Below are 12,079 nucleotides of genomic sequence, written 5' to 3' on the forward strand. Positions count from 1 at the left end.
CTTTCTCCTCTGACCTCCTCCTGACCTCTTGTTCTCTCATCCTCCTCCACTGCCTGTCTCCACTGTCTCCACCTCAGCTGAGCCCTGCGAGAGCCGCCGTCCTGCTCCGGCGAGTGCATGGCACCAAGGCACTGCCCCCACCTCATGGCTGTGTGTGTCTGTGTGGCCCTCCGTGTGCTTCCCCCAGCAATGCCCCAGGGCCGGCTCCACACGGCACCCCCAGCACAGGCAACAGTGTCTCTGAGTGGGAGCCGGGCGAGCAAAGCCACCTGCCCGGCGAAGAACCCGGGTGCTGCTGTGCTGTGCCAGGGCTGGCCCTAACTCACTCTGTGCCCAGCCCAGGGGGTGATGGCCTGTGCCCAGCACCGAGCCCATGGCCCAGAAGGGTTAGTAGCCAAACGCCCCTCAGAGGGAGTCATGCCCCCTGCAAGGAAGTGTTGCTGGACACCCTGGAACAGCTGTGGTGCCCCTGGCTCCTTCAGTTAGCGGCGAGCTGCCAGCGCAGCAGAGCCCTGCAGAGCCCTGGGCAGCACCGGCTCTGGGCCCAGCCAGCAGAGCCCCCAGGCTGTGTGGGCAGCAGAATTGCAGGGGCCGTGCAGGCTGAGGAGGCAGGTGACACATTCTCCGGGTGCTGATGTTGGGGGAGAGGAGGTTGGCATGGCTCATGGGAGCTGAGAGACGGGAGTGGGGCAGCCCCCGTGCCGGAGCCATTGCAGCCTGTAGGGAGCGACCCAGGCCTGTTCCCTGGGTTGGGTGAGAGGTGATGGCTCTGGAGGTCTGGTCAGGGTGTGCCCAGCATTGGGCATGTCTTGGCTAGTGCTGGTGAGTGCCCTGCTGCAGGGGAAGGACAGCTCTGTGCTGCAAACACGAGTTCAGATCAGAGCCAGTGACTGGGTGCCTGGCACCTGGGCAGAGCAGGGCATGAACAGGCGGAGGCAGCGTGATGTGCAGGGCTGCCCTGTGCACTCGGCCACAAGGTGCAAGGACTGGCCGCACTCGCAGCCCCAGAGTGACTGGGGCGGGGCCCTTCGTGCCAGAGCCCCAGGGCTGGGTGGAGCCGATTTGGTTACAGGGCAAAGCGCCGGCGCAGCCTCAGCACCAGGGCACAGCTCCCTGCGGAAATGCCTGTGACGTGCTCTCCGCGGACATGCAAATGGCAGCGGAGGTGCCACCAGGATGCCCCCTCCCTGCCCACCACAGGTGCTACTGGGATGCCCCTACCCTGCCCTGTGGCCATCACTGATGGTTGCCTCAGGGCTGTTGGGTAGGAGAGATGTCCAGAGCCCTCCAGGGCCTGCAGGGTCTCTGAGCATGGCCCATCCGTGCCCCACCACTGCCCAGCCGCGTCTCCATTTTAATGCCCACCAGGGGCTCAGCGGGTGGCTCGGGAATTGAGCGGCTGCTGCCGGGGCGTTGGGTCCCTGTGCACCCAGCCTCCCCCTTGCACAGCTGTTGTGCTGCGCTGCGCCTATAGGGCAGGAGGAGCCTGGCTGTCTAGCTCTGCCCGCAGCCCACAAACCAGCCAGCCCTGATCAGAGGGGCTCCCGAAGCCCCCACCCTCCTGCCTCTGCCCCATTCTGTTTGGGAGCTCAGTCCAGGGGGATCTCGTACCGTCTCTCACAGAGCCAGGCCAGAGTTCAGCCTGGAGGCTTAGCTATGTGGAGGCACAAGACTGGCAAGGGGGCGCTGCGGGTCAGAACTGAGAGATCTCAGCAGGGATGGGGAGGGAGCCCAGGCAGGGCTAGCAGGGGGCTGGGGGGCACCGGCAGAACTGTGGGGCAGGGGAGCTCAGGGCAGGGTTAGCAGGGGGCACCGGCAGAGCTGTGGGGCAGGGGAGGCCAGGGCAGGGTTAGCAGGGGGCACCGGCAGAGCTGTGGGGCAGGGGAGCTCGGGGCAGGGTTAGCAGGGGGCACCGGCAGAGCTGTGGGGCAGGGGAGCCCGGGGCAGGGTTAGCAAGGGGCACCGGCAGAGCTGTGGGGCAGGGGAGCCCGGGGCAGGATTTGCAAGGGGCACCGGCAGAGCTGTGGGGCAGGGGAGCCCGGGGTGGTTATAGCAGGGTGTTGGGGGCACAGGCAGAGTTAGGGTGGGGCGGGGGGGGCTGGCACAGCACCACACCGTGCACTCAGGCTCCAGAGAAGTACAACACAAGCAGGTGTCCCCGCCCCTCCCAGGAACCCGGCTGGAAGCAGCTCACTCTGCCAAGGGGGTCCTGTTGTCTAACTCACTGGACCAGCCCAGGGCCAGGTGCTGCCCGAGGCACCCGCCTGCCTCCCCCGACACATCCCAAAGTGCCCTCAGGCTGCCTGTGCTCCCATCTCAGACCCTCCCACTGGGGCACGGGCAGAGCCGCTAGGGGAGCAGTGCAGGGCGCTGGGGCGGTGGCTGCTCTGGGGCGCTCCTCTGCCCTGGACTGGGACACAGGGAGCGCAGCGCTGCCCCAGGGGCTGGGGGCAGCGTGGGCCTGTCCCCTCCTCTCCGTGTCTGCGCAGAACGGCTGCTGGAGCTGTTGCCTCTGTCTGCCCCTGCAGGTTACACTTCGCTGCAGGATGAGCTCCTCTCCCCTGCCTCCCTGCAGTACACGCTGCCGTCCCCGCTGCGTGCAGACCAGTACTGGAACGAGGTGGCCATCCTGGACGCCATCCCCATGGCCCCCACCGAGCAGGACGCCCTGCTGGAGCTGTCCGACATGCAGGTGTGGTCCTCGGGGCTCACCCCCTCGCTGGTGACTGCCGAAGACTCCTCCCTGGAGTGCAGCAAGGCCGAGGACTCGGACGCCGTGAGTGAGGGCCGCTTCCCGGGGCAGCTGCTGGATGATGCACACGGCCCGGACCACCTGGGCTCACTGGATCTGGCTGAGGACGACACAGTGGATTCAGATGCCATGAATGGCCTTATCGACCTGCTGGAGCAGGAGGAAGGTCAGAGGTCAGAGGTGAAACTGCCAGCGTGTGAGCGCCAGGCCGGGCTGGCGGGGGAGCAGGGCTCGGAGGATGAAGTCTCTTTTGTTTCAGGCCAGCAGAGGGTGCAGGCCAGGATCCTGGAGTCGCCAACTGTGAGCCGAGTTGTGGAGAGGAGCAAGGGCAGGTAATGCTCCCTGGCCAGGCTGCCTGGAGCTGGGCAGGGCAGCCCGAGGGACCCCTGGGGTGCCCATGCCACGGGGCAGGGCGCTGGGGGAAGGTGGGCAGAGCCGGGCGCGCACTGGGCCAGGGGAAGGACTGGATCAGCCAGGGGGCTGCCCATGGCTTTGGGGAATCCCTCACAACCACCTGGGGTGCCAGCCCAGCTCCAGGGGATGGCCATGGTGCTCTCGTTGGCAGGGAGCTGAGCTCCCGACGAAGGTGCTCTGCCAGGGCTGAGGGCTGCCTGGCAGTCCCTGCCACTCCTTGACATAGTGCCTGGGGCAGGCAGGGGCATGGCGTGCCTGACCCTATGTAGCCTGAAGGGCCTGGCTGGCCCCTTCCTCACCTGCTCCTTGTGCCATCAGACAGGGCGCGGCCGCCCATGGGTGTCTCCGGAGGGCGTCTGTTGCTCCGTGGATGGGCTGGGAAGTACGATGTGGGGCTAGTTCAGATTCCATGTTACAAACAGGGGCTCCGAGTGCAAAGGCCGGTCAGGAGGGCCGACAGCCTGGCAGGGGCAGGAGGGCGAGGCTGGGCCCACACGGGGGGCAGTGTGCCGGAGGGTAGAAACTGACGGTGTCTCTCTCTCTGTCCTTGTTCCTCTCTCTGCTGCCCAGGCTGAGGGACTGGAATGCAGAAGGCTCCTTTGTCTCCTGCCTGCAGGACCTGCCTGAGGGCTCCTGGCAGGAGGGGGTCCCCAGAAGCCCACATCTGCTGCCCAGAGCGGCCCCTGGTGCAGCCCCCCAGGGGAGGGGCCACGAGCAGGTTCTGGGGCCCCCGGCCGAGCGTCTGCGAATCAACCCCCCCGAGGAGAGCGACTGGCAGCCCCAGCACACGAGGAGCCAGGACTACAGCCAGTGGCTGGAGGAGGCGGATAGCAGCTTCTTCAGGCAAACAAGGGTACGAGGGTGGCAGCGAGAGCCGGCCCCCGGGGGCTGGGCATTGCAATAGAGCCACTGGCTGGAGCCCCCTCGCTGTGTGTGAGGCCCACGGCGCCCTTGCCGGGGGCCAGAGCACACACAGGAGTGAACGCCAGGCTGCCCTGTCTGGGGAATCTGCGCTTCTTGAGCAGAGGCACGAGAGCCTGGTGATCTGCCCACCCCTGCCCCCCGCCCAGCAGCTGGGGTCCCTCAGCAGGATAACCCATGCTTTGGACAGAGTGCTGGGCGAGTGCCTCCCACTGCCCTGCCCCCTGCCAGCCTCCCTTCCCTGGCTCCTGCGGGGGAAGGGCCCCAGAATAGCCTGGCTTGCGCTAGGCCCAGGGGTTTGATTTCACATATGAGCCGCCTCCTCTGTTCTTCATTTATAACCCAGACAGCCACCCTGCATGCTTCCTAATTGGGTAGCTCCCGGGGCGCCTGCCCTCTCTGGGTCAGCCAGCAGCAGGCATGGAGAGTCCAGAAATAGAGCTGGCCCGGATGGCCTGGGGCAGGGCTGGGGTTTTGAGAATCCTGCCGTGGCCAGGCAGAGCTGGGCAGTGCCAGGGCAGGGCTAGTACAGAATGGCCCGTGAGCAGGGTGGGCATGGTGTAGCGGGCCCTGGGGTGCTGCGGGGTGCCCTGGACCCACTCCTCCCAGGGCACTTTCCAGGAGCCCCAGGGTGGGGGACGTGGGAGGAAGAGCCCTGCGGTGAATGCAGCGATGCTGGGGGCTGGCCAGCTTGCAGCCCCTTGGCTGGAGTCACTGAGGAGCTGCGTAACTTCTCCACGCTCCTTACAAGTCAGCTGGGGGTGAGAAGTCCCAGCCCCAGTCCCCCGCAGGAGCCTAGGCTCATATCACCCATGCTGCCTGCCCCATCTGCAGCCAGCCTGCAGAGGCGCTGGGGGGGGGTGGCCCCCCCTCTGCCTGCGGGGGAGGAGCCGCGGCTGTCAGTCTGAGGCCAGATGACTTTGACAGAGCTCCGAGTGCAGAGGACAAACCCACCTGCCTGCCCAGCGAGTGGTGCAGCCAGCTGGTATGCAGCGGCTACAATTACAGCAGCCTGCCCCAGGCTGTGCACAGAGCAGGGGGCAGCCGAGCCAGAGGCAGGGTGCACATGCCCCACCGTAGAGCAGCGCCAGGGCTGGGATCTAGGCGCTGGGCTCAGCAAGCGGCCATGCGCTTGTGGCCGTAGCAGACGCACCATGTTGGCCTTCCTGACCCAGCTGCTGATCACCCTGGTGCTGCTGGGCTTCTTCCTGGTCAGCTGCCAGAATGTCCTGCACATTGTCAAGGGCTCTGTGCGCTTCCTGCTCAAGCACGTCCACCAGGAGCTGGACAAGGAGCTGGGCGAGAGCGAGGGGCTGACGGACGACGAGGAGTCCATCTCCACCAGGGTGGTCCGTCGGCGCGTCATCGTGAAGGTAACCCGGGCGGGGAGTGGGAGCCCCGAGGCGGCGGGCACTGCCCTGCCTGCGGGGCTGTCGCTGGCCCCAGGGGAGCCATGCAGAGCCAGCCTGGCTCGGCACCTCGTCTTCCAGCTCAGGGCGCTGAGCCTGGCTCGTTCCTGCCTGCACAGAGTGTAGCACTAGCGTGCCCTGGCGCTGGCCCTGCCCCTGTGCTTCCCAGTGAGGGGGCTGGTGGGGTGTGTGCAGGGGGTTGGCAGTCAGCGAGGAAGTCGGATTTGCTGTCACTTACGCAGGGGCTGGGGGCTTTTGCACTTGGTGCCCCGCAGTGAACACAAGGGGCTGCCCGTGGGGCTCTGGCTCCCTGTCCTCCCCCTCACTGCCTCGCTCTGTTCTCCCCTCCGGCGCTGCAGGGCAATCAGGTGCAGGATATTCCGGGGGAGCAGGTGACTGAGGAGCAATTCACTGACGAGCAAGGCAACATTGTCACCAAGAAGGTGAGTACGGGCCAGACACAGAGCCCCCCAGTCTCTGCCCAGCATCTGCCCTGCTCTCCCTGCCCCCAGGGATGGATATTCTTCCCTGGAAAAACTCCTCCCCCAGCCCTTTCTCGGGGGAGCAGCGTGCTCCAGCGTGGGGTGCCAATGGCAGGGCAGGGCCGAGCGGGAGTAGGACTGGGAGGGTGCTGTGGCCGCGTCCCTGGGGGTGTCTGGGGCCTAGCCTGGCCTGTGGCAGGCAGCTCTAATGCCCACTCTCTGCAGATCATCCGGAAGGTGGTGCGGCGGATCAGCGCGGGCGATGAGGAGAAGGAGGTGATTCTTGAGGGCTCTCTGCAGGAGCCCCAGGAGCTGGAAGCTGAGGCAGATCACTTTATGAAATATGCCATCCTGCATCAGGACAGTCTGGGCCCCAAGGTACAGAGCCTGCTCCTCTCCCGGCCCTTCGCTAGCTCTGGGCAGCACAGCCATGTGCCCCACCATGCAGGGCTCCCTGAGGGCTCTGGCTGGATCCTCCCTGGCCGCCTCTCCTTCCCTGTGCCCTTCTGCTGTACCTCTGGGGCTGCGAGGGGCCACACTTCCCCCCTCGCTGCAGCCTTCTCCTTGCCAGCTTGCTCTCCTGTACTCCTCCTTGTCCTCTCTGTGTCTGTCTGTCTGTGTGACGCCTCCTGCTTCCTCTCTCTGCTGCTCTCCCCAGGAGGAGGCGCGAGGGCACGTCCCAGAATCGGAACTGATCGGGGGCAGGATGGGGGCTTACATAGTGAAACGAGCCAGCCTGAAAAGGGGAAAGCAGTGACCCCCCCAGGGCCTCTTCCGAGGTAATGCCACCTTTGTTCTGACTACAGATCCAGCTCTCTGTGCCATGTGCCCTGCGTGGAGCCCACCCAGCCACTGTGCGCTTCCCCGGCCCAGAGGGGCAGGAGACACAGCTGCTCCATTAGGGCATGCTGGAGAACAAGCCCAGAGCTGGCTGCCTCTTCTCCCCTGCTGCCAAGCCTGTGAGCCCCATGCTGCTCCTGGGGAAGGGGGCTGGCTTCTCTGCACACTGCATGCCGTCTGTCTGTCTGGCTCACATGGCATTCCAGGGGAGGGGTGTGTCAGGGTGTCACCACTGTTACGACAGCCAAGGACATTGTTACCCCGGGTTACAGTGTACCGTGGGGACCGCAGTGGTGTCACCACGGTTACGACAGCCAAGGGCATTGTTACTCTGGATTACAGTGTACTGTGGGGGCTGCGATGGTGTCACCACGATTATGACAGCCAAGGGCATTGTCACCCCAGGTTACAGTGTACCGTGGAGACCACAGTGGTGTCACCACGGTTACGACAGCCAAGGGCATTGTTACCCCGGGTTACAGTGTTTCGTGGTGGCCATGATGGTGTTACCATAGTGACAGCATTCCAGGGGATTGTAACCAGTAACTACAGCCTGCAGTGCTGTGGAGATTGCCCTTGGCACAGTCCTTCCCTGCCAGCTCTCGGGCTGAGCTTTGCCCTGGGCCCTACTCCCCATTGCTCTGCGTGCTCACCTTGCCGCTTGCAGAGGCCCCAGTGCCCCTGCTATAAATAGCCCCGAATGCTGCCCCGGTGACAAGTTGCTGACATCCCAGCCTGTCAGGCATCCCCTGCGCTGTCAGCTGTGACCCGGAGCTTGTCCTGGAGCCTGGGTCTGGGGTCGGGTTTCCTGGAATGAGGTGCCACGTGCCTGGGAGCATGGGGCTGACACACGGTGGCTCCTCCTCATGTCAAACACCTTCCCGGTGGCTGGGTGCCGCAGGGAGCTGCGCATTGCCCTGTGGGAGGCCAGCCCCTGCTCATGGCACCCATAACACTCAGCTGCCTCCGCCTGCCACATGAACTGCTTGCACCCGCGGCACCCATTGGGCGTTGCTGTCTGGCAGTGCTGTAACATGCCATGCAGGGCCTTCTCGAGGGTGTCATGAGGGGCTCTGGGCACCAGAGGGCAGCAGGGAACCTACAGCTTGAAGGCGGCTGCAGGTAGGGCTGAGGGCTGTGAGCAGTAGTGGGAGGAGGGTGCAGGCAGTCCCGTGGCCTGGGGGGGCCATGTGCCCAGGGTGGAGTGTAGGGAGCAGGCAGTGGTGAGGGAATAGGCAGGTCAGTGTGCCCACGGCAGGCATGTGTGCAGTAGTGAGGGGACGGGGGGGCTGCATGCCTGTGGCAGGGTGTCTGGTGCATTGTTCCTGGGGGGCGAATGGGCAGAGGGGGCAGCGGGCAGTGCCTGGCGATGACAGAGATGGTTGATTTTGCCGGCGGGGTGGAAGCGTCAGGCTCCAGTCCCACCAGGATCTCCCAGCTGCTGAGGGCCTGTCCCCAGTGATGTCTGTGCGGGTCTCAGAGCGCTGAGCCAGATCTGGTAGCTGGATGCCAGGGCCGTGGGGCGAGCACAGGGCTGGTGCCTCCTGCATTGCCCTCAGTGCGGCTTGTGCGCGGATGCCGTGACTCTGGGTGTTGGGTCGTTTCCTGGTGCTCGGACATCGCTCCCGTGGCCCGGCCCAGCCAGATGCCTGCTTGGACACGGCCTGCACTGCTGTCCCTGCAGTGCTACGGTTCCTGCACAGAGACGAGGGGACTGATCTGCAGCAGGACCCCTTTCCCAGCTGCCTCTATCCTGCTAGAGCACAGCCAGGCACCGACTGACCGGGGGGATGGGTGCCTGCCCCACAAGGACAGGCGCTCCCTCGGGTCTCTGTCGTTTGTGCCTGTGCTGCCGGAACACAGGTATCCCCCTAGCTCAGTTCTCTGCAGTGCTCCGGGGAGGGAATCCTGGGGCTGGCTGTCCCTGGGGACAGGGCCTCCCTGCTCCCTCAGCCATGCTCTGCGAGCTGCCAGTCTGGCCCAGCGAGCTGTGCTGCCTGCACTGCTGCATAGGACACCCGGGTTCTTTCCCTGCAACAGCAGGGGCTGAGAGGGCTGCTAAGCCACCAGGAGGAACTGGAGCCAGGCAAAGGCTGGTGGCTGCAGCGCTGGCTTTGAGGCGGGGTGTATGTTCCTGCACAGAGCACTCGTGGGCCAAGCTTTCCATGAATGTAACAGAGCCCCCAGGCTCCTCTCTCATCGTCTTCCCAGAGTGGCAGCAGTTCCACTAGGCCCTGCCTTTGCCCAGCCTGTCCTAGCAAAGCAGCACCAGGGCAGGTGATGCAGGGAAATAGCCAGTGAGAGCCCAACTGGCCCCTGCACAAGGCTGCAAGTGACAGTTAAACCTCCGGTGATGCCCCCTGTGCATTCACCACCACACCCTGCCCAGGGACCACCTCTCCTCCCAGACCACCACAGGGCAGTAACCCCCAGTCCGTGCATTCTGCCTCATGCCTCTGCATCCCCCACACAGCCGCCTCGGCTGAGCACGTGCAGACAGCCATTGCTGGGGCCTGTTCCCTTTGAGCCGGTAGCTGACTCCTGCTGTTCACAGCTGTGGCTCCAGCACCCTCCTCACTCCAGGCCCTGGGCAACGAACAGGCAGGGGCTGGTTTCAGCTGGCATATCGCCCTTTGCTGGGTGCTGCAGCATTGGGTGCCAGAGGGTCTCACGTCCAGCCAGCTTCCCTCTCCCTTTGTCCCTGCCCCCAGTACCAGCCAGTCCCTCTGAGCTGCTGTGGCCATGCCTGTAAGTGGAGTATTGGGTCATGCCCCCAGCTCTGGCCTACTGCGCTGCGGGGGCCCCCAGCAGGGCACTGTTTGTAACCCAGGCTCTGTCTTTTCTGTCCTTCAGGATCTCACCTCCACCCCGAACCACTGAACTGCAGCCACGTGCGGCCAGCCCCGCAAGGAGAGGCGAGGCGAGAGCGGACAGGCGACGGGAGCAGGGCTGGCTGTACACGTTGCTCTAGGCTAATGGCATGATTTCTGTAAGAGACTTACTTCCCGTCCTAGTCGCATGATTGACTGACTGCCAACGCATGAGCCACAGTTCTTACTACGGACGGGGACCCCAGGAGCCAGCAGCACCTGGGACAGCGTTTCCCTGGCAGCGACAGGACTCTGCTGTGCGCACCCTGACTCCGGACGGAGGCTGCGGCTATGAAGGGCTGCCCAGGGCAGGGGCGTCAGCTCCCACCTATCCCTCACGTTGTCTCTTGGCTGGGTTTTGCTGCTTCATCCCCTTCCAAGGAGTGTGTCGGGAGGGGGGATGTCAGCGCCTAAGGGGGCTGCGGGGGGAGGGCCGAACCGCAGCTCTCGAGGGGGCGCCCCCGGCAAGGGCAGGGGCAGGGGCTTGGCTCGTGGCTGCCCTGCCCCTGTCTCTCCAGGCGCTTCCCCCAGTGTGAGTGTGCAGCTCCCAGCAGCACTGAGCTCCTTGCTTGTGTTGAAAGTGTAAACTGTACAGTACTCAGCCTTGTGTATAGGAACAAATCGATACTATGCAACGCCCGAGGGCACGCAGCGGTGTGCAGCGCGCTGCCCGCTCAGTGCCCGCATACCTCGCCGGCTGTAGGACGGGGATGGCCCCTCAGTCCTCGCCAGGGAGGAGCTCTGGCCAATGCAGCTGAAGCTGGAGGTGTCAGAGGGCGACAGAGCCAAACCTCCCAGTGTCAGCCTGGCGCTTTTACTCCCCTTGGCCTTGTTCATTTCCTGACACCCACCCGGGGCCGGGCAGGGGGCCAGGGCACCTGTGCCAGCCCCTGCCTACTTTGGTTACAGATGGGGCAGAGCTGAGGGCCTCCCACCAGGCCCTGGTTCCCTGGCGCGGGACGGGCAGGTGGCGAGCACTGGCACAGCCCAGCACCTGCCTCAGCCCATGCTTGGCTCTACCCAGCACAATGGCTGTTCAGGAGAGATGCAAGGAAACAGCAGTGGGGTTTGCACCCCTGTCCTCTGCACCATTCGTGAGGCCCTCCAGGGTCCCACGGCCTCTCTGAAAGGCCAAAATCAGCACAGCCCCCGTGTCCCCTGACCCTTCCAGGACCAACCCCCAGTGCCCAGGGCAAAGGAGGCCCGTCAGAGCAGCTCTCCCAGGCTCTTGCACTGCGTCGGCACCACAAACCCTACTGCTGCAGTCCGGCCGGAGCAGACAGGGTCACCCTGCGACCTGGAGTCTCAGCCCCGGGCGCTTTAACTGGGGCCAGCAGAGCTCTGTCCCAGGCTGGCCCCGTGGCTCAGCTGTTCCTGCCAACAGCTCTGTCCTGGCAGGAGGCTGGGGGAGGGGGGCAGCTACCTGGGCTATTTAAAGGCACTCAGTAGATGGAACCTGTTGTGACGTGTGACCCCAGGCGGGCTGGTAGCAGGAAGGGGGTGCTGGCTGCCATGTCCCTCACCTCCCCTAAGAGTGCAGGAAGGAGCCAGGCAGAAACAACTGGACTTGCGCTTTCCCCAGGAAGTCGCCATGGCCCCATCTCAAAGGGGCTGACGTGTTTCCCGGTGGCAACACCCAGGCCGAGCCCACCACTGGAGCCGGGCTGCAGCCACCATGCCCAGCAGGCCTTGGCTGGTGGGCATGTCTAGTAGAAAAGCCCTCTGCTCCCCTGCAGGCTGAGGAGGTGGGGTAGCTGCAGAGACGCGACTAGGCCAGCCTTCTCCTCGGCGAGCAACAAACCACGTAGGGTACAGACCGTCCATCCATAACCCTCCGCTCTGTAACATAACGTCCCTAGAATGGCTGACTCTGATAGCATCTCCGTAGAGTCTAGTGCGGGCCCCCTGCTTTGGCCTCTATACTCCGTAGGGAATGCTCCACTGCACTCGGCCGGCCCCGCGGGAGCCGCTGCTTCGCGCTCTGATTGCTAGTAGGAGCTGGTAGGGGCGGGGGCGCGCTCGACATGACGCCTAGAGAATGCTGCAGGCTGTGCACTAGACGCTTTTTAGAAGTTTTAAAATAATTTTATTTCCTTTTTTTACTGTTATGACAATGAGCCTTTTGGCTCTCCCTGCCCCCATCTTAGCCTCTGATGTATAGACCATTCTCCCTGTACACCAGCTACCAGACTACAACTTAATAAAGAAACCAACACGAGCTGGGCCTTGTCTCTGCTTCTCTGCGGGGGGCCAGGGGTGTCCTGGGCCGGCAGCAGCTCCCTCCCCTGGGTTCCCCATTGCCTGGCCAAATGGAAGGAGAGGGTAACAGGGCTGCAGATCTGGCGGTCAAGTCCGTGTCCTGCCGTGCATGCACACCACTGCCTTCCCCGC

At 64.4% G+C, this 12,079-nt stretch overlaps 1 protein-coding gene across 12 annotated transcripts in view; it reads left to right on the forward strand.

The window, feature by feature from the left end:
* The window catches only part of ANK1 (ankyrin 1), an 88,726-nt gene extending 76,825 nt beyond the window's left edge, over window positions 1-11,901 (forward strand). For 5 of the 12 annotated variants that reach the window (XM_045003564.1, XM_045003556.1, XM_045003559.1 and 2 more), the window contains 6 exons: window positions 2,529-3,084; window positions 3,737-4,019; window positions 5,856-5,939; window positions 6,204-6,356; window positions 6,637-6,757; window positions 9,672-11,901. In XM_045003564.1, coding sequence (XP_044859499.1) covers window positions 2,529-3,084; window positions 3,737-4,019; window positions 5,856-5,939; window positions 6,204-6,356; window positions 6,637-6,735 — 1,175 coding nt within the window. In that variant the 3' untranslated portion in view covers window positions 6,736-6,757; window positions 9,672-11,901. Of the gene's footprint in view, window positions 1-2,528; window positions 3,085-3,736; window positions 4,020-4,550; window positions 5,461-5,855; window positions 5,940-6,203; window positions 6,357-6,636; window positions 6,758-9,671 lie in introns of those variants that run through there. The other 7 variants (XM_045003562.1, XM_045003561.1, XM_045003560.1 and 4 more) reach the window with 7 other exon arrangements.
* The last annotated feature ends 178 nt before the right edge of the window (window positions 11,902-12,079 follow it).

Source organism: Mauremys mutica, chromosome 2 (genome assembly GCF_020497125.1).
Source record: "Mauremys mutica isolate MM-2020 ecotype Southern chromosome 2, ASM2049712v1, whole genome shotgun sequence".
NCBI classification, from domain to species: Eukaryota; Metazoa; Chordata; order Testudines; family Geoemydidae; genus Mauremys; species Mauremys mutica.